This window comes from Pseudorca crassidens, chromosome 12, assembly GCF_039906515.1.
Source record: "Pseudorca crassidens isolate mPseCra1 chromosome 12, mPseCra1.hap1, whole genome shotgun sequence".
NCBI classification, from domain to species: Eukaryota; Metazoa; Chordata; class Mammalia; order Artiodactyla; family Delphinidae; genus Pseudorca; species Pseudorca crassidens.
Genome location: NC_090307.1, coordinates 75,127,673 through 75,149,108, shown reverse-complemented (window position 1 = coordinate 75,149,108; position 21,436 = coordinate 75,127,673). Strand labels below are relative to the sequence as shown.

Below are 21,436 nucleotides of genomic sequence, written 5' to 3'. Positions count from 1 at the left end.
TTAGATTATTTTCCCATATAGGCCATTACAGAGTATTGAGAAGAATTCCCTGTGCTATACAGCAGGTTCTTATTAGTCATCTATTTTATATATAGTAGTGTGTATATGTCAGTCCCAATCTCCCAATTTATCCCTCACCACCCTACCTGCCTTCCTCTGGTAACCATAAGTTTGTTTTCTACATCCGTGACTCTACTTCTGTTTTGTAAATAAGTTGAGGGGATTTTTTAAAATTTATTATATTTTTACTTTTGGTTGTGTTGGGTCTTTGTTGCGGTGTGCAGGCTTCTCATCGTGGTGGCTTCTCTTGTTGTGGCACAGGGGTTTAGGTGCTCCGTGGCATGTGGGATCTTCCCAGACCAGAGCTCAAACCCGTGTCCCCTGCATTGGCAGACAGATTCTTAACCACCGTGCCACCAGGGAAGTCCAAGGGGACTTTTAACACCACATCATCCTCGCTCTCCCAGACTTTGCTTTTCTTCATCTCAGTTTCCCTACAGTCCTCACTTTCCAGAGTTGAGAGGCTCAAATGTTTAAGCAATAATGCCAGGACAGCCTTAGCATCTGTGGAAAGAAATGAAGACCATCCGAAAGAGAACAAACAAAGATTATTTATTCCCAACTTGCTATAGCCAGGGAATCAGCCACCATCTGTTGCCTTTGGCAGAGACTCCAATGCAAGCAGGGCGGTGGGACAGCTTTATAGTGGGAAAAAGGGAAGGCTTCAGGCATACCCTGACTGAGGCTGTTTGCACGGGGAAGCTGGAGGCGGGCTAAGCAGAAGCAGGCTGTCCTATGTGATTGGTTAGGGAGCTTGTTTGCCTTTCTTTCATCGATCCTAAATTGGAAGGGAGGGAATAAGGAAGCTGGCAGTTATTGACCAAATCCTGATGGTTTGGGCTTGATTGATGCAGGCATTGTGGTTTGGCTTCGGGCTGGTGGCTGCAGAGCTTGTGGGTTAGAGTTCTATTGTCGAATATGGTCTGGCCATTGTTCGTTTGTATATCTAGTCTCTCATGTCCCTCGTCATCCGTCTACTGGCAAGGTTAGGTGGAACTGATGGGGTCTGGATTAAATGGCAGAAATGCACAGAGAGGTCTTTCAGAGGAACTAGCTGGGTTCTTCTTTCCTTTTTTCTTCAGCGTGAGGGTGGTGCTGTCTTGGACACCATAGCTCATCAAACTCCACCCATCCTGCAGGACTTGGCCTTGGAACTCTAGCTGTTGCTTCTCTCTGAGCAGCCCCTCCTTGACTTCAATCTGCAGCTTCAGGCTCAGGACAAGGCTATTAGGGTAAATGGCATAGGCGTGGCTCCCACCACTGGGATTCTTCACAAAGACCTGGATCTCAGGGGAGATGGTCTGCAGCAGACAGATGCGAGTGTCGGAGAAAACCCCGTAATCGGCCAAGGAGTACTGGCTACTGAGGAGCTGTCGCTCCCCACCGGGCTCCTGGAAGGACAGACGCTGTAGGGATGTGGAGCCCAGGTTCCACTGGATCTTCCTTTTAACCTTCTTTATGGAGTCATAAGGGTTCACCATGATGATGAAATCCGAGGAACCCCACTCCTCCACTGTCAGTTGGATGTCTCGTGCCCCCTGGAAGGGAGAGGACAAAGAGGGGTTAAGTCCACACCCCTCTGTCTGAGTACAAAAGTGCCCTTTACCTGTCCTCATCTTTACAACGACAGCAGCAGCTGCAAACATTTAGGGGGTTCCAATCACCTTCCAGGCCCTGTGCTGGGTGCCGTTCATCCTCTTCTTAATGTATTTTATTCTCACAGCAGCCCTATGAGGTTGGTTCTGCTATTAGCCCATTTTACAGATGAGGAAACTGTGGCTGAGCAGGGTTATGCCATTTATTGACCATCACAAAAGTAGTGAGGAGCAGAGCAGGTATTTGTTTGTTTGTTTTTCTTCCACATCTTTATTGGAGTATAATTGCTTTACAATGTTGTGTTAGTTTCCGCTGTACAACAAAGTGAATCAGCTATATGTATACATATATCCCCATATCCCATCCCTCTTGAGCCTCTCTCCCACCCTCCCTATCCCACCCCTCTAGGTGGTCACAAAGCATCGAGTTGATCTCCCTTTGCTATGCAGCAGCTTCCCACTAGCCATCCATTTTACATTTGGTAGTGAATATATGTCAATGCTACTCTCTCGCTTCATCCCAGCTTCCCCTTCCCCACCCCCCATGTCCTCAAGTCCGTTTTCTACGTCTGCGTCTTTATTCCTGCCCTGCCACTAGGTTCATCAATACTGCTTTTTCATATTCCATATATATGCGTTAGCATACAGTATTTGTTTTTCTCTTTCTGACTTACTTCACTCTGTATGACGGACTCTAGGTCCATCCGCCTCACTACAAATAACTCGATTTCGTTCCTTTTTATGGCTTAGCAATATTCCACTGTACATATGTGACACATCTTCTTTATGCACTCATCTGTTGGTGGACATTTAGGTTGCTTCCATGTCCTGGCTATTGTAAATAGTGCTGCAGTGAACATTATAGTACATGTATCTTTTTGAATTATGGTTTTCTCAGGGCATATGCCCAGTAGTGGGATTGCTGGGTCATAGGGTAGTTCTATTTTTAGTTTTTTAAGGAACTTCCATACAGTTCTCCATAGTAGCTGTATCAATTCACATTCCCACCGACAGTGCAGGAGGGTTCCCTTTTCTCCACACCCTCTCCAGCATCTATTGTTTCTAGATTTTTTGATGATGGCCATTCTGACTGGCGTGAGGTTTGTGGTTTTGATTTGCATTTCTCTAATGATTAGTGATGTTGAGCATCTTTTCATGTATTTGTTGGCCATCTGTATGTCTTCTTTGGAGAAATGTCTATTTAGGTCTTCTGCCCACACGAGCGGGTATTTGAACTGAGGTCAGCCAGACTCCAAAGTCTGTTCTTCACCACCGGAGGCCACACTCAAGGGCCTGAGAGCCCCAGATGTCTGAAGAGCAACATCTGGAAGGTGCTGGGGGAGGGGAATGGTGGGCCGACCTCTAGCTGATCCTTTAAGAAGGAATATAGGCCCAGCATTGCCAAGTCTTCTGATTTGTCAAGATAAAAATCTTTTCGTGATGGTTTTTATATTCAGGAAAAATCCAAAGGCATATACTTTTCAGCCCATCTGTGGGCCTCATATGGCTGGTGGGCCCCCAGTTTGTAATCTCTGCTCCTTATTAGGGAGCCCCTGATTCTGCTTCTGCCTTCTGCTCTAAGCACCTCAGTCTTTTGCACACAACTGTAGTCCTTTGCCCCTCATCCCCCACTCTGACCCTCTCCCTGGATGGAGTACCCTTTGTTCTGAGTGTCTACATCCGTCCTTGGCTTTTAGGGCCACCTCATGCCTTAATTTCTTCAAGGAATCTTCCTTGGTGACTTATGATGATGACATTTATTTTCCGATTCCGCAGCCCCACAAAGACCTGGGTGTGAGTTCTGGCTCTGCTGCTTCTTAGCAGTGTGACCTTGGTTAATTCACTTTACCTCTCTGAGCCTCAATCTCCTCATCTGTAAAATGGGGATAGTAACGATAAAGATAATACTACGACTTGACCTTTCTATTTTATAGACTTGTCCCGGAACAAGTGCTATGCAAATCATAAAGCACAAAGCATAATAGATTATTATGTTCTTTACCTGTACTGTGGGTTTGGCATCACATTATAATATTATATGGCAGTTTTTTGTTTTCTGAGTATCTTCTCTGGTGATTCTATTTAGCAGTTTTGTGCAAGTTTGCTTCCATCTGGCAAGTTTCTTAAGGGTTGTGGCCATGTCTTATTTCTGAACCATTGTTGCCCCCTTGGTCACCCCCCATCAACCCCAAGCCTGGTGCTGGCACAAAACACCTGATTGAATTGACTTGCCTGGGCTCAGCTTATGCAGAGAATGACTGAGAGCCAAGAATCCCAGTGATTCTTTGGTAGGTTATGGGAAGAAGAAAAAACAGGAAAACAAGAATTTGACGATAAGGAACCTGAAGCTCAGACAGTTGAATAATTTCCCCAAGTTCACGGAGCTGGTAGGTGGTGCAGCCAGGCCTCAAACTGACACTAAAGTCCTCTTGGCTCCATCGACACAGAATTAAATACTATGCAGTTATCTCATTCTGAGCTTCAAGCTCCTGGCATCCCAGAGAGGAGCCATTACCTTCACGTTCCATCTGGAGACTGGGTTATCGTAGTTGTCATAGCAACAGTCCTGTTTCAGGCACTGGCAGGCCCTCTGAGCGACTATGTCCCATCTGTAGCCTTTTGCCACATTGTGGGTGGGGTCAGCCGGATCCAGGATGATAGGCCTGCAACACAGAGAGAAGGCGCCCAGGTTCTTTCTGGTTTGGAGGCCCACAAGCCAGAAAGAAACCTTCTTGGCAATCATCTGAGCATCTGCTATGTCCAGAGCCCAGGATTGTCAGTCTAGGAGGGCCCAAAAACATTGCCGGAGAGTAACAGAATGGAGAGGATTCTGTTTCCAAGAATTCCTCTTGGGCAGAGTACTTTAGGTGTTTGCAAGGAATTTTTGAGGTGTACGGAGGGTGGGAGCTCCAAAGGCATGCTGGAACAGTAACAGTGGCCCACTCAGGCAGGTGGGCCTCAAGTTCAGAGCCTTCATTTTGCTGAACAGGCTACATAAGTGAGTTCAAGGCTAGAGCTGCTGAATTGCTTTGGATGACAGTAACACCACCACCACTATTTACTGATGTTTATTGAGGCATGGGCTCAAACCCTATGTGAATTAACCTATTTTAATCCCTACAGCAATTCTATAAGGTAGGGCCTATGATGATGATGATGGTGATGATGATTTTCCCCCATTTTACAGATGAGGAAACTGAGGCACAGACCTCCCTAGGTTATCCCTAGGGATTCTTACCCATCTCCTCTGCCTCAACAGAGGAGAGGTTGGGCTGTCTCCAAGCATCTCTCCTCTAGGTAAATGTTGAATAAATATTTTAAAGAATATTGGCTTGAAGGGGGTCTAATAGCCTATTTGGGTTGCTTGGGGTGACCACATGTGCTGGATGGCAAGTCCATGATCAAGACCTGGCCCTTGTACTCCAGGAGCTTTTGACTTAGGTGGGAGCTGAGATTTTTATCTAAGTGACACAACATGATAGCAGGCTACTGACATGAACTAGACACCTTAGGCTCCATGTTCTCAACTCCCAACATCCCTGACTCCCTGAATGGTCCTGCCTCATTTAGAGTAATAACACGCTGACCTATGGGGTGGGGTCACCTGACCCAAAGTGACCCACCAGGTGACCTGATATGCAGGCCCTGTGCCCAGAGATCAGACTTGTTCCCTCTGGAGTTTGGACCAGGAATGATGGAGGTTCCTCATCAACTAGGAGTAAGAGGGGAGCCGAACAGGTGTGGAGAGAGAAGCAGTGAGAGGAAAGGGAGCACGTGGGCAATAAGAGTGAGCAACAGAGAGAAGGGGAGTCTATAGATTTGCCTCAGGTCCCAGTGGTTTTCCAAGGTCAATTTTCTGGGCATCCTTACAATAAATCCTCTTTTCATTAGGAGGCCAGGTTTTTCTCCGTTGTAAAAAAAGACCCGACACTCACATAAGGGAATAATAAACAACCTTGCGATATTGCTTGCATTGACCTAAAACTTCTAATGTAAAGAGATGTCCCAGGCTGGGTTCCCCCAGAAGCAGATCCTAAGATCAGGATTTGAGTGCAAGTCATTTATTTGGAAGGAGATACCAGGAAGCACCAATAAGAGAGTGGGAAAGTGAGACAGGGAAGGGAAGGATGCCAGTAAAGGGTATGTGTCAAGGTGATTACCACTGTGAGCAACTGGGGGCTAGTCCCCCAGGCTGGACTCTGGGAAGTAGTAGAGAACATGTGTCCCAAAGAGAGTCCCTCCATCTGAGATGGGAGGGAGCTAGGGTATTTATACACCAACTTCCACCAGTCACTGGGGGAAGCTGAAAACCCACAGGCCAAGGGACACAGGTGCTGACAGCTGGAGGTTGAACCAGCCTTCCTGGAAACAGTAAAGGCCCAGGGGATACGAATGGGTACAGGCAGCATGTGCTACAACATTTATCTGGCATCTACCATAGGCTAGATACTGTAGGCCCTTTACAAATATTTTGTCTGACTCTCCCAACAGTCCTGCATGTTTGGTGCCAATTACTCCTGTTTTACAGATGAGGAATAGAGATGAGAAAATGGTGGAGCTGGGCTTACACTTGGGTCTCCCTGGTTCTTTCCAGTTTCCCGTGCTGTCACTAAAAAGCTAAGGTAGCTTAGCTTTTCTGAAATGTTTTTCTGAAATGGTCTTCTGAGGGCAAGAGGGCTAAGGTAGGGTGGGATGGTGGCTCGAGGAACAAGGAAAAGGCTTATAGCCCCTAAGGTCCTTGCAATTTTGAAAGGCAGTCAACTTGAGATGTCAAGTGTGTCAGGGTGAGATATCAGCTTTCCTACTTAATAAAGCCCACCCAGAAAACTCGATACCACCTTTCCCTTAATTCTCTTTCTTTTCTCTTTGAGATGTGGTTGGCATGCAGTGATCTAGTACCTCTCTTTTTTGAGCTGTTTTCTGACAAAGTCCTCAATGATCGGGTTCTGGAACGTGTAGTAGTTGGTCCAGTAGATACAGAGTAACTTATACTGCTGAAGCAGTCTCATCACGGTGGCCAGGCCGTTGTCCAACCCGAAACATGCCTCCTCCTGAGTACCCACTTCCCAGGCGTAGATGGTCAGTAGCTCAAGGGCATAGAGAGGGGGTAGCTCGGCCCTAAGGCACCAGGATTTCACGCACTGTTGAAAGACATGGGAAGAGAGAGCGAGACCCCAAGATTCCTTATAAGGATGACATTGAGCCAGAAACTAGAAAAATCCAAGTTGTGGTCCCGGCTCTGCTACCTAATGGCTGCGTAGTCTTGGCCAAGTCACTTTCCCTCTCTGGCCCTAAATGGGTTTCTCCATTTTAGAACTAAGGAGCTAGGTTACTCCAGTTGGTTTCAAACTGTGCTTGACATAACTCCCAGAAATTGAGTGATAAAGGGGTGTCCCAAGGAGTGAGCAGGTTGGGCTCTGTCATCAGCACCCCAGCCTAAGCAGCTCCATTTTAATCTATTTAGGCTTCTGAAAGATTTCTTTTTTTTTTTTTTTGCAGTACGCGAGCCTCTCACTGTTGTGGCCTCTCCCGCTGAGGAACACAGGCCCCGGATGCGCAGGCTCGGCGGCCATGGCCCACGGGCCCAGCCGCTCCACGGCACGTGGGATCCTCCCAGACCGGGACACGAACCCGCGTCCCCTGTATCGGCAGGCGGACTCCCAACCACTGTGCCACCAGGGAAGCCCCCTGAAAGATTTCTTTTAAAGAAGAAAAAGTCTTATATAAAGTCTTAGCTAAAGAGAAAAAAAATAGTATGCGTGTGTTGGGGGACTATAGGACTAGGTAACAGCTGAGAATCCATGGTGAACATTGGGGTTGCCTCTCTAACAGGCGTTTCTTCCTTCCCCATTGTATAGTAGCCATGCTGTTTGGATGGGATTGACCCAATCCTCCTCTCTAGGGTTGGCCCTGACTGGATAGGCTCACCAGTATAAACCTATTCCCCTTGCCAAGTGATTGGTTCAAGAGAAGCTTTGTAATCTAAGTTGGCTTAATTTGAGTCAAGCCTAGTTCTTTTGTTCAGTGGTTGAAAGAAGAGAAGTCCTCTCTTGTATGTGGATGTGAGGGCAGGAACAGATGTGGCCATTCTGCCACCATGAGGGAAGCCAGCCTGTGGACCAAGGTGACATATAGAATTGAGAGACGCTGAGAGTATTATAAAGAAACTGAGCTGGAGCATTCATCAAACAGTGCCTGAAGCCTCCTCTCCACTGCTGTGGGTTTTCACACATAAGCTGATAATTCTCTTTATTGGTTAAGCCAGTTTGAATTGGTTTTTCTGTTTTTCTGTTACTTGAAAAAGAAAGCATCTTAACGGAGAGCAGTCACCTCCTGTCTAAAGAACCTCTCTAACATTGAGTTAGGAAATGAAAATTTCTGTCAAACATCCAGCTATTTGGTTTGTGGAAGCAAAATTGACATCTTGTCCTGTGGCCATTATAAATAAGTTTTATATCACACCCCTCAAAAAGACAAAAACCCACTTTGACCTTGAAACAAACAGAAACAAGGCCATCTGGTCTAGTTCCAGTCCCCAAAATAAATGAAACCTGTGCCTTTCCTGTAACTAACAAAAACAACTTTATCCTTGACTTTAAAATGTTTTTAATTGATTTCAAACTTATTTATACATTAATGAATTTGTTTTTGTAACATTTTGTGAATTCACATCTCACAAAGCTGTAAATCTTAACTAATAAAATTATAATTTTGTTAAGAATGTAAACTCATGACAAGACAATTTATTTTCTCCAATACTAGTGAAATTTTACTAGCGAGATTCTTAAAATTTACATGACAAAGAAAATGCAGAATGCCTGTAATCATAAGATGTAAGCCTTAGGAAAAATGAGCCGTTCATTTCTTTTAGGACTTTTGATAGACTATTTAACGGTACATTAAAAAAAAAAAAAAGAGCAAACCAGAAGAAAGGATGTATGTTCCCTTCCAGTGCTGATTTATGTTAGCGATGCTCTGATTTCTTCATATTTTGGATTTCTCTGACTTTTGCGAAGTTGCAATACTTCATGACCTTTCTAGATCTGATAAGCATGTGAGAAATTTGCTATTTTTCCACCATCAACAGAGATGAACTATAAACCTAGTAATCTTGGTAATCGTTTTTTCTTTAAACGCCTATTATATATTTTTTTATTCGATTAAGCCTTTCCTTCTGCAGTCTGATTCCCTTGCAAGTTCTTATTTAATGAATGACTTTTTACCTCTTGTTTCTGGTTGCAGCTGGAGGTTCCACTGAGACTGTTCCAAAGCTGAGTAAACTGTGTTGCCTGAGAAATGCTCCCCATGGGCTGTTTACATTCATATGTGCCCCTTTTTTCAATTCTGAGGGTGAATCTTGTATGACAATAGCTTTTATTCTTCTGATGTTTCTCTCCTCCCTCCCCACCTCTACTCTGTTTTTATTTCTGATTCTAGATTGTCTGATTCTTGGACAAGTCTGATTCTGGTTCTTGTACCTATTTGCATGGGGCCACTTATGTCCCCACTGATGACTACAATTGGTGACTCTGCTTTTATGGTTTGACCATCTGGTGGTCTCTGTCAGGAGACGGATGATAGGAATTTATTCTCTGCTGAGTGGCAGTCGATGAGAGTTTGATTGTATTTTGTGTTTCTCTCTCTCTCTCTCTCTCGCTCGCTCGCTCTCGCTCTCGCTCTCTCTCGCTCTCTTTTGGTCTGTTTGTCTTGAGTATTCAGATATCTCCTGGGAGCCCTGTTATTGTTGTCTTGTATGCCATTATGAATTTAAATCACTCAAAAATTGGGGGGTAGGGGTGCGGTGTGTGCACGCACACACATATGATTCCTGGAAAACAGCCCTGTAAAATTAGGAGCTGATGGACTGTTAGATTTTATGCTGTGTTTATTTTGGACCCGTAATTAAAATAGTAAATCACAGCTGCCAATTCTTTTTGTTTTTATGTATGTAATGAAAAAAAAAAAAGGATTTCATAAAAGAATGGTCTGATTACAATATAATCTATCTGCCAGCAAATCTCTTCCCCCCAACTCCACTATGGGAAATTTATGAAGTGTAATAAATTCGTGGATAAAGACTCATGGCCACCAAAGGGGACTGAGTCAGAATTTCACCAGAATCTTTTATTTCAGAAGTAGGCAACTTCATAAGAGCAGATTGCTTAACAAAATGAGAATTAATTACTCAGGTTAATGTTCTATTGATGACTATGTGAGAGAGAGAAAAAAAAACAAAAAACCCTTTCTTTCTTACTCTCCTACCCTCAATATACGGAAATACATGTGCAAACTAAGATACGTTCTGTAAATGATATATTATTCCAACTGACACCTCAGAATAAAAAAAATCCCTATAAAAATTCCTATTATAGGGCTTCCCTGGTGGCGCAGTGGTTGGGAGTCCGCCTGCCGATGCAGGGGACACGGGTTCGTGCCCCGGTCCGGGAGGATCCCACATGCTGTGGAGTGGCTGGGTCCGTGAGCCACGGCCACTGAGCCTGCGCGTCCAGAGCCTGTGCTCCGCGGCGGAAGAGGCCGCGGCGGTTAGAGGCCTGCGTACCGCAAAAAAAAAAAAAAAAAAAAAAAACCTATTATAGATTATGAACTAACTAATCCTCAGGAAAACAAAGATAATTATTCTGTAAAATAATAGCATATGTAAATTGGCCTTGCTTATAAAACTATTCAGAATGATGGCTTAATATTCACAAAGTGTCTTTATTAAGTTCCTTTTCAGGAATATGTAGCGTTTACATACGTTCAAAAAATCTGTCCTCCTTCCTACCAGGATAGAATTAGATAAATCAAGAATAAATCGGAACTTTCCTGGTGGCTCAGTGGTTAAGAATCCGCCTGCCAATGCAGGGGACATGCGTAGGAGCCCTGGTCCAGGAAGATCCCACATGCCACATAGCAACTAAGCCTGTGCGCCACAACTACTGAGCCTGCGCCCTGGAGCCTGCGAGCCACAACTACTGAAGCCCGCGCGCCTAGAGCCCGTGCTCCGCAATAAGAGAGGCCACCGCAATGAGAAGACCGCGCACCGCAACGAAGAGTAGCCCCAGCTCGCCGCAACTAGAGAAAGCCCACGGGTAGCAACGAAGACCCAACGCAGCCAAAAATAAATAAATAAATTTAGTTTTTTTAAAAAAAGAATAAATCAAATGTATAAGTAAACTTGTATTCATGTCAGAAATTTCATCCAATTAGGTATGATAATCCCACGGTTAAGAATCAGACACAGGGAATTCCCTGGTGGGCCAGTGGGTAGGACTCATCCTTTCACTGCAGGGGGCACGGTTCCATCCCTGTCAGGGGAACTAAGATCCCGCATGCCGCGTGGCACGGCCAAAAAGGAAAAAAAGGATCAGACAGAAAAGGACAAATATTGTATGACTCCACTTATAAGAGGTCCCTAGAGCGGTCAAGTTCATAGAGATAGAAAGTAGAATAGAGATTACAGGGCTGGAGGGAGGGTAGAATGGGAGGTTATTGTTTAATGGGTATAGTTTCTGTTTTGGATGATAAAAAAAAGTTCTGGAAATAATGGTGATATTTACATAACATTGTGAATGTAATTAATGCCACTGACTTGTACACTTAAAATGGCAAAAGACAAAAAACCCTCCAAAACAAAACAAAAAAACAACCAAACAAAACACTTATGTCAGAATCTCAGCCAAAACACTGGGGAAAGCCCCACCTTTTTCCCAAAATGGAACTGAATTAAATACTTCAAAAGATAGAACATAAACATCAGCTTGTTGGTAAATTAAAACACAAAAGAAATCAAGGACAGCTCTTCACATGCGGAAATGATGCTCAAAAGTCCCTCTTGGAAACTGATACTGTTGCAAGGCTTATGAAAGCCCAGAATTATAGATAGTCAAAGTAACACTTTTTGGTTTGTCATGAGCATGCACAAACTTGGGCATCTCTGAGATCAGTGATATTCTTACAGTTAAGATTTGGTGAATAGAACCCAGAGAAGCTCACTTACATGTTCCTTGGTCCCTGACCCCAGTAGATGAGTTGGTAAGAATCATAAAATAATTTTGAACCATGAAAGTGAACGACAACTCCTGTGATGTTACGTTTCCAGACAAAAATGAACTATCAACCTTTTTAGCATCACGGGATTCTAGTTTTGTTTAACATACAATATGAACTCTTTGTGTCCTTAAGTATTGATCAACAAACACATCTTGTAACACTTAGCTAAATAAAAGTTCTCAAATAAAATAAAACATCAAATTAATAATACTGAATCAGGGACTTTCCTGGTGGCACAGTGGTTAAGAATCCACCTGCCAATGCAGGGGACACAGGTTCGAGCCCTGGTCAGGGAAGATCCCACATGCCGCGGAGCAACTAAGCCCATGCGCCACAACTATTGAGCCTGCGCTCTAGAGCCCATGAGCCACAACTACTGAAGCCCGCGCGCCTAGAGCCCGTGCTCTGCAACAAGAGAAGCCACTGCAATGAGAAGCCCGCGCACCGCGACAAAGAGTAGCCCCCGCTCGTCTGCAACTAGAGAAAGCCTGGGCGCAGCAACAAAGAACCAACACAGCCAAAAATAAATAAATAAATAAATAATAATACTGGATCAAAAAACTGCTTCAAAAAACCATATGCAGACAAATTCTTGTCTTAGAGGCAGAAACTTTTGGGGTTTTTTTGTTTGCTTGTTTGTTTGTTTTTGGCCACATGGGGATCTTGGTTCCCTGACTAGGAATCAAACCTGTGCCTCCTGCAGTGGAAGCATGGAGTCTTAACTACTGGGTCGCCAGGGAAGTCCCTTAGTGGCAGAGACTTGAACAAAGAAAGGGCTATAGAAGTAAAGCTGATACGTTGTTCTGTGGACATTACAATAAATGTGCAAGTCATATACAGGAAGAAAACACTTTGTACACTTAGACAGACAGACAAACAAAGCAAACAGATCATTTTGTTGAGTTCTAGCTCTCCAAATCCACAAAACCTTGGATCAATCCCTCTTAAGTGACTGACCAAAAAAACCAATTTCATTCTTGGCTTCGGTGATGCTAACATCTGAAGATACATCACAACCTTGGTAGAAGTGATAATCATGTAAGAAAATGACTGCTTTTCCACCATAAACATACCAACTATAAACTAACTTTGGTAATATTCTGATTTTTATCTTTAAATACTTTTTTTTTTCTTTTTGGACTGGACTGGTCTTTCTAAAAGCTGACCCTTACCATTTTTTTAAAAATAAGAAAGCATCTTTTTTCTTTCTTTCTCATTTTTTGTTTCTGAGTCTTCCTTTCATAAGTTCAGATGACATGTTCATCTGGGTAGTTTGAAATATACCTGGTACCATGCAGACATCATATGTGAAATCTAAAAAGTAGCTGCTGTGGATGTGCTCACTCAGTAATGATCACGAGACTCAGGAACTCCATCATTTGGAGGGGTAATTGGTGCAGTGTGGAATTAAACGAATTTTTCCGCTTGTTAGTCCTTAATCAGCTGAGATTAATGTCCAGAGAGCCCAGAGAAGTTGGCCTTAGCCAGCACTGGACTTTAGCTGGACCATTACAAGCACTCGTTCTTCGAAATACAGTATGTTTCTTATTTCTCTCCTTCCTCCTCTGTTTCCTTCTCCTCCCCCTCCTCTCCTTCCTCCTTCTTCATCTGCATCTTCTGCCATGTTCACATTTTAAAAGGTGAGCCTTGGGCTTCCCTGGTGGCGCAGTGGTTGAGAGTCCGCCTGCCGATTCAGGGGACACGGGTTCGTGCCCCGGTCTGGGAAGATCCCACATGCCGCGGAGCGGCTGGGCCCGTGAGCCATGGCCGCTGAGCCTGCGCGTCCGGAGCCTGTGCTCCGAACGGGAGAGGCCGCAACAGTGAGAGGCCCGCGTACCGAAAAAAAAAAAAAAAAAAAGGTGAGCCTTCTCTCGCACCCCACCTCCATTGCCTCTTGGTGCAGTTTCCCGAGATGACAGACATGGTTCCTGCCTTTTTCTTCCCCTCCCTCCTCCATCTTCCGCTCCTGCCCCCAGCCTGGCAGCCTCCTCACCTCCAGGTACCAGTGTTTTACCAGCCGCAGGAGGCTCTTCAGCTTGGCGGGCCGGTGTTTCACGAAGTTTCTCTGCAGCTCGCTGAAGGATGGGGAGAAATGTCCAGGGGAACCGCAGGCCTTAATCAGACTCACATAGACCTCTGGGGAGGGATGAGAGTTGGGAACAGATGGCCCTGAAGAGAGAGGAGGCGAAGGGGAGAGAGTGAGGGCTCAGGAAGCCCCAGGTTGCTGACTACTCCATGGGGGAGAGACTGGTAATTATTGGAGTATCTCTCCAGGGAGACCTGGGACCACATAGCTTAAGAGACTAACAGTTTGCCTTCTTGGTTGTCCTTCCGGAGAATCAAAAGTGAGTTTTCCAGAAACAGACTCACAGTCATAGAGAACAGACTTATGGTTACCAAAGGGGGAGGGTGGGTGGGGGAGGGATGGATTGGGAGTTTGGGATCAGTAGATGCAAACTATTATGCATAGGATGGAGAAACAACAAGGTCCTACTGTACAGCACAGGGAACTAGATTCAATATGCTGTGATAAAACATAATGGTGTATATTATGGATAACTTACTCACTTTGCTGTACAGCAGAAATTAACACAACATTGTAAATCAACTAGACTTCAATAAAATACATTTTTTTAAAGTGGGTTTTCTATTCCTCAGGCTACTCAAGGACTACTGTCCTCTCTTGATGTGCCCAACACCCTCAGTTTCCCTTAATGTCTGTTTTGGATCTCTCAGCGATTTATATGAAGCTTCCATCACCATAGGGAAGGACTAATTCCATATAAGAAAGCTGGGCTCAGAGAGCACGTTTGCTGAAGGGTGGGGCGTACATCACTAACACTAATGCCTCCCACTGTCTCTTTCTGGCTCAGATGGGACCCCAATTCTGACACTTTCTCCATGGAGCAACTCCCAGCAGCCACTCTAGTTAAGAGGAGCCAGTGCACCAGATGAAAGCTGGATCATCTGAGCTTGTAGCTGATACCGTTACTAGTGCCATCGGTGCTCCTGGGAAGCAGCTCTCAGCCAATGGCTGATGGGAAGCAGAAGCTGGTGGATGAAACACTCAACAACCCACTGGGGAGACGTGCTCTGCATTTTTCCCAGAGCTCTGCAGGGCACAAGCCCAGCTGCTCAGCACGGTGACTAGTTCAACCTGCATCTTGTCGTGCTCCCCGCCTTCCGTCTCACTCCCCTGCTTCCCCACCAGCATCTCCTGGGACTGCTTATCCTCACATGCCTGTCTCAGGCTCTGCTTCCGGGAAAGCACAGACAATGACAGGCCCCGCCCCCGGGGTAAATGTTTCAGAAGCTCCCAGGGTTGCTCTTACTCCTTCCCCTCCATGGCTCTCACTTCCTCTCCAATCATATATTTATCTGTGTGATTCTTTGATAAATCTGTTTCCTAAGTTGAGCCACAGGACAGCCAGAGTTGAGTCAGTCCCAGGCACTGTGGTCACCCAGCACCCAGCACAGGACATGGGTTGAATGGGTGAATACAGGTGTCTGCACATGGCCACGAAGGAGAGGTGAGGAAGCTGCGGGTCCCTCGGGAGGGTGGTCGTGTGAGTCTGGTGGGCTTCCGCTTACCCAGGACCCTGTAGGCCGGCACGATGGTGACAGTGATGGGCTCCGCAGTCTCCCAGGACTGGATGGTGAAGGCGACAGCAGAGTGGACTCCCTGGACCAGCCTCAGGTCCTGGAGCTGGAGGCTCAGGAGGTCCTGGCAATACCTGAGCTTTTCACATAGCAGGCTCAGAACGTTGTCGTGGTGCCTGGCCTCCTCCTGGAAGCTGTGGAAACCACTCAGGAGCATCACCAGCTCCACCTCTGAGTTGTCCCTGAGCACTGTGCCATTCCCGAAGGAGCCCACCTGCAGAACACAGAGTCCCGTCACCCCGAGGCCACTGCCTGGACCAGGCAATCCCTGATGCTCTTTCCACGGATGATCGCCACCGCCCTGAGGGATGGGCGGGGAGTATTTCCTTTTTTAAAAATTATTTATTTATTTATTTTTGGCTGCATTGGGTCTTCTTTGCTGCGTGTGCGGGCTTTCTCTAGCTGTGGTGAGCGGGGGCTACTCTTCATTGCGGTGCACGGGCTTCTCATTGCGGTGGCTTCTCTTGTTGCAGAGCACGGGCTCTAGGCATGCTGGTTTCAGTAGTTGTAGCACGCAGGCTCAGTAGTTGTGGCTCGGTGCCTCTAGAGCGCAGGCTCAGTAGCTGTGGCGTACGGGCTTAGTTGCTCCGCAGCACGTGGGATCTTCCCTGACCAGAGATCGAACCCGTGTCCCCTGCATTGGCAGGCAGATTCTTAACCACTGTGCCACCAGGGAAGTCCGGGTGGGGAGTATTAACATCCCTTCTTTACAGGAGACAAAGCGGGGATGTGGAGAGGCAAGCCTCTCGTCCAGGGTCACACAGTGGGTGCTTCCAACCAGGCAGCCAGACTCCACAGCCCACGCTTCTTATTTACTCCACTGCCTCGCTTCCAAGACTCAGCCTTATCTGCAGAGTGATCCCCACTCCAAGGGAACAGTCATCCTCCACAGGGTGGTGGTTGGAGAATTCTGGCGGGGGCGGATGTCTGAATAATTTCACGACATTAAAAAGGGGGGCACAGGGGGCTTCCCTGGTGGCGCAGTGGTTGAGAGTCCGCCTGCCGATGCAGGCGACACGGGTTCGTGCCCCGGTCCGGGAAGATCCCACATGCCGCGGAGCGTCTGCGCCCGTGAGCCACGGCCGCTGAGCCTGCGCGTCCGGAGCCTGTGCTCCGCAACGGGAGAGGCCACAACAGTGAGAGGCCCGCGTACCGCAAAAAAAAAAAAAAAAAAGAGAGAGAGATAATTAATGAGAACCTGCTGTATAGCACAGGGAACTCTACTCAATGCTCTGTGGTGACCTAAATGAGAAAGAAATCTAAAAAGGAGGGGATATATGTATACGTATAACTGATTCACTTTGCTGTACAGCAGAAACTAACACAACATTGTAAAGCAGCTATACTCCAACCAAAATTAATTTAAAAAAATTTTTTAATGATTTATTACTCACAGATCCCAGAAGCAAGGGGACACAGTGAGCCGGGGGAAGGGCAGTCTTCCACCCCAGGTCACAAGCCAGCAGGAGATAGAGCAGGGTAGCAAGCACCTAGTACTTACAAGGTGATTGGGGGCAGAGGTTACTAACTTTTCACAGGCTTAACTCGAAGTGGTTTTTTTTTTTTAACACCTCTATTGGAGTATAATTGCTTTACAATGGTGTGTTTCTGCTTTATAACAAAGTGAATCAGTTATACATATACATATGTTCCCATATCTCTTCCCTCTTGCGTCTCCCTCCCTCCCACCCTCCCTATCCCACCCCTCTAGGTGGTCACAAAGCACCGAGCTGATCTCCCTGTGCTATGCGGCTGCTTCCCACTAGCTATCTATTTTATGTTTGGTAGTGTATATATGTCCACGCCACTCTCTCACTTTGTCACAGCTTACCCTTCCCCCTCCCCATATCCTCAAGTCCATTCTCTAGTAGGTCTGTGTCTCTATTCCCGTCTTACCCCTACGTTCTTCATGACCTCCTTTTTTTTTTATTTCTTAGATTCCATATATATGTGTTAGCATATGGTATTTGTGTTTCTCTTTTTGACTTACTTTACTCCGTATGACAGACTCTAGGTCCATCCACCTCGCTACAAATAACTCAATTTCATTTCTTTTTATGGCTGAGTAATATTCCATTGTATATATGTGCCACATCTTCTTTATCCATTCACCCGATGATGGACACTTAGGTTGCTTCCATGTCCTGGCTATTGTAAATAGAGCTGCAATGAACATTTTGGTACATGACTCTTTTTGAATTATGGTTTTCTCAGGGTATATGCCCAGTAGTGGGATTGCTGGGTCGTATGGTAATTCTATCTGTAGTTTTTTAAGGAACCTCCATACTGTTCTCCATAGTGGCTGTATCCATTTACATTAAAAAAAATTTTTTTTAAAACCCTCTTAGCTCTACATTTAAAAAAAGTTTTATTTATTTATGTTTTTTGGCCACACAGTGCGGCATGCAGAACTTCCCTGACCAGGGATTGAAACTGTGCCCGCTGCAGTGGAAGCTCAGAGTCTTAACCACTGGACCACCAGGGAAGCCCACTCAGTGGTTATATTAAAAGGTTCCACCGGGGAAGGCAAAGCAGGAACCTGTGGGGATACCCTAAACCTACCTAAAAGTCCAGACTCTGAACATTTGGTGTTAGTCGGGTCACCATACTGTAAAATGCCTAGGCAGCCACTCAGAAAAACAAAATCGTTTTCCTCAAAATTTGTTTTCCTCATCACACCTTTCTAGTTTTGACCTTCTTGCATTATTATCCTAGCTAGGACAGGAGGTGACATGATGCAGCTGCAGGAAGGGCTTGGGGAAAAAAAGCTCAGTGAGGGCAGCCTGGAGTGGAGTAAGATAGATCCTGGTTGAAATCCCAGCTTCACTACTAGCTGTGTGACCTTGGGCAAGTGACCTCACCTCTCTGAGCTTCCATTAAAAAAAATTTCCATTATCAAAAACTTTAAACAGAAAAATAGAAAGAGCATACAATGAACACTTATACATCCACCCAGATTCAACAAGTCTAAACTCTGCCATATTTCCTTCAACTAAGCCACTTTAAAGTAAATTACAGACGCTAAGGACCATCGTCCCTAAGTACTTTAGCATTTGTGTCCAACAAAAGAGAAAATTTTTCCCCATAACCACAAAACTATTTTGCCTCAAAGAAAAACAGTTCCCTGGGACTTCCCTGGTGGTCCGGTGGTAAAGAATCAACTTTCCAATGCAGGGAACTCGGGTTCGATCCCTGGTCAGGGAACGAAGATCCTTCATGCTGCAGGGCAACTAAGCCCGCGTGCCACAACTACTGAGCTCCCACGCCTCAACGAGAGAGCCCGTGTGCCGCAAACTACAAAGCCCACACACCCTGGAGCCCACGCGCCACAACTAGAAAGAGAAAACCCGCACGCCACAACTAGAGAGAAGCCCGAGCCTGCACGCTGCAACAAAAGATCCCGCATTGCCACAACGAAGATCTGACGCAGCCAAGAAAATAAATAAAATAAATAAATATTAAAAAAACAATTCCCTTATATATATTATTTAACATTCTGGCCATATTGAAATTTCCCCAATTGTTCCCAAATTATATTTTACAGATGGTCCATTCACACCAAGATCCAATCAGAGACCTTGCATTGCATTTGGTCATTATGGATCTTAAATCACTGAGTTTCCATTCTGCTCATCTGTAAAATGGGAAAAGAACAGTACATACCTCACAGGGTACACAAATTAGACATAATACATGTTAAGGGGTTAGGCTAGTGCATCCAAAAAAGTACACTATTATTATTAGCTTCCTTACTGGACTTGCTCTGCTCAAGGCAGCAGTGCATTGGGATGGAGTGTCTTGAGATGTCAGTAGCATGGGCTAGAGATAATGAGGCAACAGGTCCCAGCATCCTCAGGGATGTAGACCCACAAGCTGCATTTTGCCCAGCCCTGGCCTGGGGATGGAGGGAACCAGTCTCACCTTGACCACCTTCAGCACCCCCAATTCCTGGTCCAGCCCATGCTCCCCTTGGAAGCTCTGCTCCCTCAGGAACTGCTCCACGGTCTGCACAGTCTCCAGCACCTCTTTTTTCCACTTCTGGCTGGGATGCAGGCAGTCAGTTACGAAGGAGTTCAGCCTGGAAGCTGGGGTGACAAACAGCTCCGGGAGCACTGCCATCTCTGTCTTGAGAGTACCACTGGTGGCTAGATCTATACCCACACACCTACCCAGCTCCTGGTACACACACTCTTCTTTAAGGGGACTCCTCCTCAGCTGACCTCCAGCACCCTGTGGAACAAAGGACCAGAGTGGAGAGGAAACAAGGGGCGTCTGGCTGACCAGGGTATCCTCTTCCTGGAGGCCGTTCACTGCAGCTGGGGTACTGAGGGACACTGTGTGAAACCACCTTCACAGGCGGGGCTTTTAATCACCCTTTCTGCTGTAGGTTTCGTTTCTCACCTCTTAGTTTCCCTTTTACAATTTGGAAACTGAAACTGGCTTGAGGATGGCCCTGGGAAAGGCAACTCCCCCAGGAGATGGGAGTTGGATGGTATCCACCAATCCCATCCCCACAACCTTGTCACCCGAAACAGGCTCAGCAAGAGCAGTGACTCACTCGAGGTTGGGCTGAACAGTGGGAATTCTAGGGTTCCGCAGAACGAACTCTGGAATTCCCGTCTGCCCTTTGCCAGACTCGTAACCTCTCTGACCCTCACATAAATAATCCTTAAAATGGGTTTAAGAATAATACCTACCCCATAGGTTGTGTGGATTAAGCGTGAGAACATTTAGCAGAGAAAACATTAAGTAAATGCAAGTATTGTTATTCCTTCATTGTACATCTAGTGAGTGCTGGCTGGGTGCCAGACATTGTGCTAAGAAGACAAGGTAAGACGTGGTTCCTGCCCCAGGGGCTCCCAGAGCAGTGGGGGAGACAGAGGAGACACAGAGAGTCCAGTGTCCTGTGTACTAGGAGAAAAGAGGGCACAGAAACCTGGTGGAAATTCAGGCAGAAGAGTTTCTTTGGGGTCACCTGTGGTGTCAGCAAACACCTGCTTGAGATGACTCTTAAAAGACTGGGAATGTGGCCAGGAGACAAAGGGCACAAGACAGGATAAGGCTGAGAAGTGTGAATGTGCCAGGTATGTGCCAGGACTCGGCTGTCAGGTCCACGTTGGCTTGGAGGGCAGGGAGGGGAGAGGTGAGAGCTGTGCCTGGACAGGTGGGCAGGGATTGAAACTCGGAATGCCATTCATTCATTCATTCAACAAACATTTGTTGAGTGCCTGCTATGTGCCACGCAGGTGTCCTGGGGATACAGCAGTGAATAGGCAAAATTCTCGGACTGCAGAGGGCTTACACTCTAATGGTGGAGACAGATAATAAACAGGATAAATAAGTAACATTATAATAATTAAGACGGTGATAAGTCCTAATCAGGAAAATAAAGCAGGGAAAGAGGTTAAAAGGTACTGACTACGTGTGGGGGATGAGAAGTGGCAACGTTTAGGGGTTCAGTCTCAAAAAAGGTGGTTAGGGAAGGTCTGAAAAGGAGACATTTGAGCAAAGACATGAAGAAGGCGAAGAGTGAGCTGTATGTATGTCAGAGGGAAGAATGAGAGAAGGTAGGACTTCCCTGGTGGTCCAGTGGGTGAGACTCCACTCTCCCAATGCAGGGGGCCCAGGTTCGATCCCTGATCGGGGAACTAGATCCCACATGCATGCCACAACTAAGAGTCTGTATGCGGCAACTAAGAAGTTCACACGCCCCAATGAAAGATCCCGTGTGCCGCAACTAAGACCTGGCTCAGTCAAAAATAAAAAAAATTTTTAAAAATTTAAAAAATAAAAATAAATTAAAAAGGAATGGGAGAAGGAACAGCAAGTGCAAAGGCCCTGTGGCAGCAGTATGCCTGGTGGGATTGAGGAATAGCAGTGTGACTGGAATGGAATGATCAAGGCAGGAGAGTGGGAGGGGATGAGGTTTGAGTACAAGGATAGGGGGTAAATTGTGTAGGATCTTGAAGACCACTAAGACTTTGGCTTTTACTCTGATTGAAATGGGGAGCCACTGGGGAGTTCCAAGCAGAAGAGGGACATGGATGGACTTTCATTTTAAGAGTATC

The 21,436-nt window shown here is 46.0% G+C and overlaps 1 protein-coding gene across 1 annotated transcript; it reads right to left on the bottom strand.

Annotated features, from left to right (window-relative positions):
- Nucleotides 1–595: 595 nt before the first annotated feature.
- On the bottom strand, nucleotides 596–19,831 carry OASL (2'-5'-oligoadenylate synthetase like). Its single transcript, XM_067700547.1, has 6 exons — nucleotides 19,290–19,831; nucleotides 15,300–15,582; nucleotides 13,702–13,877; nucleotides 6,555–6,796; nucleotides 4,171–4,318; nucleotides 596–1,598 (listed from the first exon to the last, which is right to left on the bottom strand). The coding sequence occupies exons 1-6, from the start codon at nucleotides 19,485–19,487 to the stop codon at nucleotides 1,047–1,049; spliced, it is 1,599 nt and encodes a 532-aa protein (XP_067556648.1). The 5' UTR covers nucleotides 19,488–19,831; the 3' UTR covers nucleotides 596–1,046.
- Nucleotides 19,832–21,436: the final 1,605 nt, after the last annotated feature.